Source organism: Mizuhopecten yessoensis, unplaced genomic scaffold, assembly GCF_002113885.1.
Source record: "Mizuhopecten yessoensis strain PY_sf001 unplaced genomic scaffold, ASM211388v2 scaffold2303, whole genome shotgun sequence".
NCBI lineage: Eukaryota > Metazoa > Mollusca > Bivalvia > Pectinida > Pectinidae > Mizuhopecten > Mizuhopecten yessoensis.
The window spans coordinates 1,332,791-1,337,463 of record NW_018404479.1 but is presented as its reverse complement, the minus strand read 5'-3'; the positions used below and the strand labels follow the sequence as shown (position 1 = coordinate 1,337,463).

General features: G+C 40.4%; 1 protein-coding gene across 4 annotated transcripts in view; it reads right to left on the bottom strand.

Annotated features, from left to right (window-relative positions):
- Positions 1–6: 6 nt before the first annotated feature.
- Positions 7–4,673, bottom strand: part of LOC110445432 — a 35,748-nt gene continuing 31,081 nt past the window's right edge. For all 4 annotated transcript variants that reach the window (XM_021490066.1, XM_021490065.1, XM_021490064.1 and 1 more), the window contains exons 20-21: positions 4,085–4,197; positions 7–617 (exon numbers count right to left, since the gene is read on the bottom strand). In XM_021490066.1, coding sequence (XP_021345741.1) covers positions 279–617; positions 4,085–4,197 — 452 coding nt within the window. In that variant the 3' untranslated portion in view covers positions 7–278. The remainder of the gene's footprint in view (positions 618–4,084; positions 4,198–4,673) is intronic.

Here is a 4,673-nt window from a genome sequence, read left to right as displayed (position 1 = left end):
ATTGTGAGTGGCATTACTCCTACAGAATTAGCAACATCCCTCACTGTAGTGTGAGTGGCATTACTCCTACAGATTTAACAACATCCCTCACTGTATTGTGAGTGGCATTACTCCTACAGAATAAACAACATCCCTCTCTATACTGTGAGTGGTATTACTCCTACAGAATTAGCAACATCCTTCGCTGAGGGTGGCATTGCCCCTAAAAATGTCTTGCGTTAAGAACATACCTAGCTTATAATAGCATTACATTTTTTACTACTCTTTAACAAAAGGTTTTACCTGAGGAACATTCGGATTTCCTCTTCATCTTTTATTGGTGCCTCCATTTTCCCATCCATCTTAACAATTTCTTCAAATGTTTTGACCTTGTCTTTCTTCACTTTCATGATTTCACGCTCAAGTGCTAGCCATTTTGTTGGGACATCCATCTTCCACTGTGATTGGTATTCGGCAGCTTCGATGACGGCATCAAGGATGTTGTCAAACTTTGCGTCATTTTCTTTGTTGTTGTCTACACAAAAGTAGTTCATGATCAGGCTTTTGATTGGTTGAACATCAGCGTTAGCAGTGATTCTCGCACAAATTTCTTGAAATTTAACTTCTTTTTCTTCTTCCTGAAAAAAGAATTAACCAAATTTTAAATCAACAAATAATTATACATAGTAGTTCCTCTATGACTTCTCGTTAGTTTTTCTACATAAAGGGGTCCGCAGTGGCCTAGTGGTTAAGGCGTCTGACAATCTGCAACCACTATCGCTCCTACACTTGGTCTAGGGTTCGGGGCCTACGTGGGGCTGTTGTCAGTTACTGGCCGTAGGTCTGTGGTTTTCTCTGGGAACTCTAGCTTTCCTCGCCCACCAAAACCTGGCACTTCCTTAAATGACCATAGTTGTTTATATGTTAATTAGACGTAAAACACAAACAAACCAAACTACATAACTTAATTAATCTGAAAATTTTCAAAAATCATAAATTTGTACTGTCTGTGTCTTATAAAATAATATGATTTAGTAGGACAAAGCTGGTTATTTTTTTAATATATTATTTTGCAGGAATGATATTTTTCCTAAACTGGAGGGCATATATACATCATCTCAAAAAAGTTGATTCATGTAATTAATTTGTAACGAAAGTAAAACAAATATAAACATGACAGCCTATAATCAAATGTTAGACCCTTTTACCCATAACATCCATTTTTTTCCTGTAAAACCTTTTTACCCACAAGTAAGTTAACATTCCAATCTGGGAAATATTGTCGAGATCACGCCGACAATAATAACCATATCAAGTATAAGACATCGCAAAGCATTTGGATTTCGCTCACCTGGATTTCTAAGCAATCATGGCAAAATATTCTCCAAATAAGATCCAAGGGAATATGCCAGACCCCAATGCCAATTCTTGTAGTATGTCTGTATTAGATTTTTCATCCCCAGCAATTTAATGTATGGTTAAGTTGGGGATCTAAACTGTTTCCAAGCTGTGACTAAGAAACTAGCTAGGTCCCTATGGAGTTCAGTCAGACCCCAGGGTCTATTCAAATACAATGACTACTTTTGTCTCTTTATGCCAAGCATTTGTATATACAGTTCTATACAGTTCTGGGGTGGGGATCTCAACCGTTTCAAAGTTATGACCCAGAGACAATGTCTCAAAGGGTGTGGTCATTCCCTAGGTCATCCTGGAAGCAAATGTGCATTCTTCTCTTTATACTCCACAATTGTATATATGGTTATACCGTGGGAATCTCAACCATTTCCAAGTAATAAACTTTTTTTGGCCCCCCTCCTTAGCATGGGGGGGTGGGGGGGGGGGGCCAGGCCCACCATTCCAATGAATGCTTCTGACCAAATATGATCGATATCCATGGCATCATTCTACAGAAGAAGTCGTTTGTAGCAATATAGCCAAATTGCCCCTATTGGCATTCCCCTCAGCCCCCTGGGGGGTCAGCCCCAACATTTATACAGTTATGAATCCCCACCGCCTAGGGATGCTTCCAGTCTAATATAGTTGATATCCAGTGCATAGTTCTACAGAAGTTGTTTGTAGCAATATAGCCAAATTGCAACCTTTTGGCCCCTCCCCTCAGCACCCTAGGGGGTCATCCCAACCATTTGTACAATTTTTAATCCCCACCACCTAGGGATGCTTCCAGTCAAATATGGTTGATATTCATCGCTTAGTTCACGAAAAGAAGCCGCTTAACGCAATATAGCCAAATAACCCTTTTGGCCCCGCTCCTCAGCCCCCTGGGGGGTAAGCCATACCATTTGTACAATTTTGAATCCCTGCTCTCCATGAATGTTTTTTATCAAATGTGATTGATATCCAGTGCATAGTTCTACAGAAGTTGTTTGTAGCAATATAGCCAAATTGCAACCTTTTGGCCCCTCCCCTCAGCCCCCTAGGGGGTCATCCCAACCATTTGTACAATTTTTAATCCCCACCACCTAGGGATGCTTCCAGTCAAATATGGTTGATATTCATCGCTTAGTTCACGAAAAGAAGCCGCTTAAAGCAATATAGCCAAATAACCCTTTTGGCCCCGCTCCTCAGCCCCCTGGGGGGTCAGCCATACCATTTGTACAATTTTGAATCCCTGCTCTCCATGAATGTTTTTTTATCAAATGTGATTGATATCCAGTACAGAGTTCTACAGAAGAAGTTGTTTGTAGCAATATAGCCCAATTACCCCCTTTTTGCCCCGCCCCTCAGCCCCCTTGGGGTCAGCCCCACCATCTGTACAATTTTTAATCTCCACTACCTAGGGATACTTCCAGTCAAATATGGTTGATATCCATCTCTTTGTTCAAGTGGAGAAGTTGCTTAAAGCAATATAGCCAAATAACCCTTTTAGCCCTGCCCCTCAGCCCCCTGGGGGGGTCAGCCCAACCATTTGCACAATTTTCAATCCCCACCACCTAGGGATGCTTCCAGTCACATTTATTTATATAATTAGTTGAATTCCAATCAGTGGTTAAGAAGAAGAAGACGTTTAAAGAAATTGTTGACGTACGGATGGATGACGGACGGACTGGACCTCCGCCATATCGGTCATGTTCTACAATGTTACAAGCCTAACATCCCCAACATGGCAGGCAGTGAAAGGAACTTGTATTGCTGGTCTATGTGACCTTAAACCAGCATGATGAAGACAGTTTCTAACTGTCTGAGTGGCTACCCAGGTACCAGTAGCTTTTAGGAAGGCATTTCGTAAAGCTGTCGCAGTCCGGAACCTGTGACTCAATGCCTGTATGAGGAAAAATCGGTCTTGGCACTGTATTGTAGCCATAGAACAACCTCCAGCATGACGTATGGAAGATTTCCGTTACTTTGAAAACGATTCCACATTCTTGCCACCACACTTTGAGACACCCCAAGGTCAGCTGCAAGCTGACGTTGATTCATGCTAGCTTGCAGCGTTCCGATGCCCCTATTTATTTCAACATCATTTAACCGTTGTCTGGTTCCTCTTTGTGCCATATTAAAACAAAAACATGCAAAGAATATCCTTCAATGTGATTTCCTTAACAACTTGAACAAAGCCTTACTAAGCCTAGCTTAAATTTTGAAAGGGGTGTACATGTGAAAAAGCGTGCATACGCTTTTATGGTTTACTGAACACCCACACAGAACGATTTGGAAGGCTATTCGTCCAAAATGGTACGGAAGGTAAAAATAATATGCATTCTAACATTTTGATTCTTTTTTCAAAATATAGGTGATCCTCAGCAAAATGTGAGTAGTATATATTAACCAATGAGAATGCCTCCAGAAGTAAACTATCCATTGCTTCAGTAGAGATTGAGGAAATCTGCAGTGGTTAATAGAGAATTATCACTACACACGTGGTTCTTTTTCCAGTTTTTTCAACCGATCAAATGAAAATTCAATCAGACAATCCCTAGTGTTATCAGATCCGTTACTGATCATGACTGCGAGGTGTTAACCAATTCACCCCTAAAGTCACATTTGAACCTTACCAAATCCGAGATTGGGCAAGTCCAGTTGAAAAATGTAGGGGTGAATGAGTCGAGGTACATTGTAGTATCACACTATATTTACTACTACTCACTGTTCCATCCATCTGATCAGTGTGCGTGCCGATGAGGATGACAGGGGGTCCCTTTGACTTGCCAGTGCACTCAGAGTAGGTGGCAATGGATCGAAGCCAGAACAGTATTGGTTCTGTAATTATAGAAATAATCAGCATTGAATATAAGTTATAACCACCGTTATTTCAAATGCACAAAATACTACCTTGTCCAACTGAAATCATTTCATGTTTTACTTTGTGCTTGTTACTTGTTCTTTGTACCTCAATCTTCAATTTTAGTTATTATTACCTAGTTTATATTAAGTATTGGGGGTTCTCACTCACTAGTAATTTCCAATTCCTCGTTTCGTTCCATTTGGGTTTTAATTCCTGGGGAATTTTCCCCCCAATACTTTTCTGTAATATTATTTACTTATCTGTTGATTATTTTACTGCTTTTGCTTTAATTTTTCTGTCTATTCTTGATTCTACTAGGCTCTTGAATCGCTCAGGAGTTTCGTCTTGCCAGCTCTTAAATCGCTTCAGTCTGCTGGTCAGTTTGCCTCTCTTGAATCGCTCAAGGCAAAGCTCTCTGCTTTTAAATCGCTTAAAAGCTTTCTTTACTACT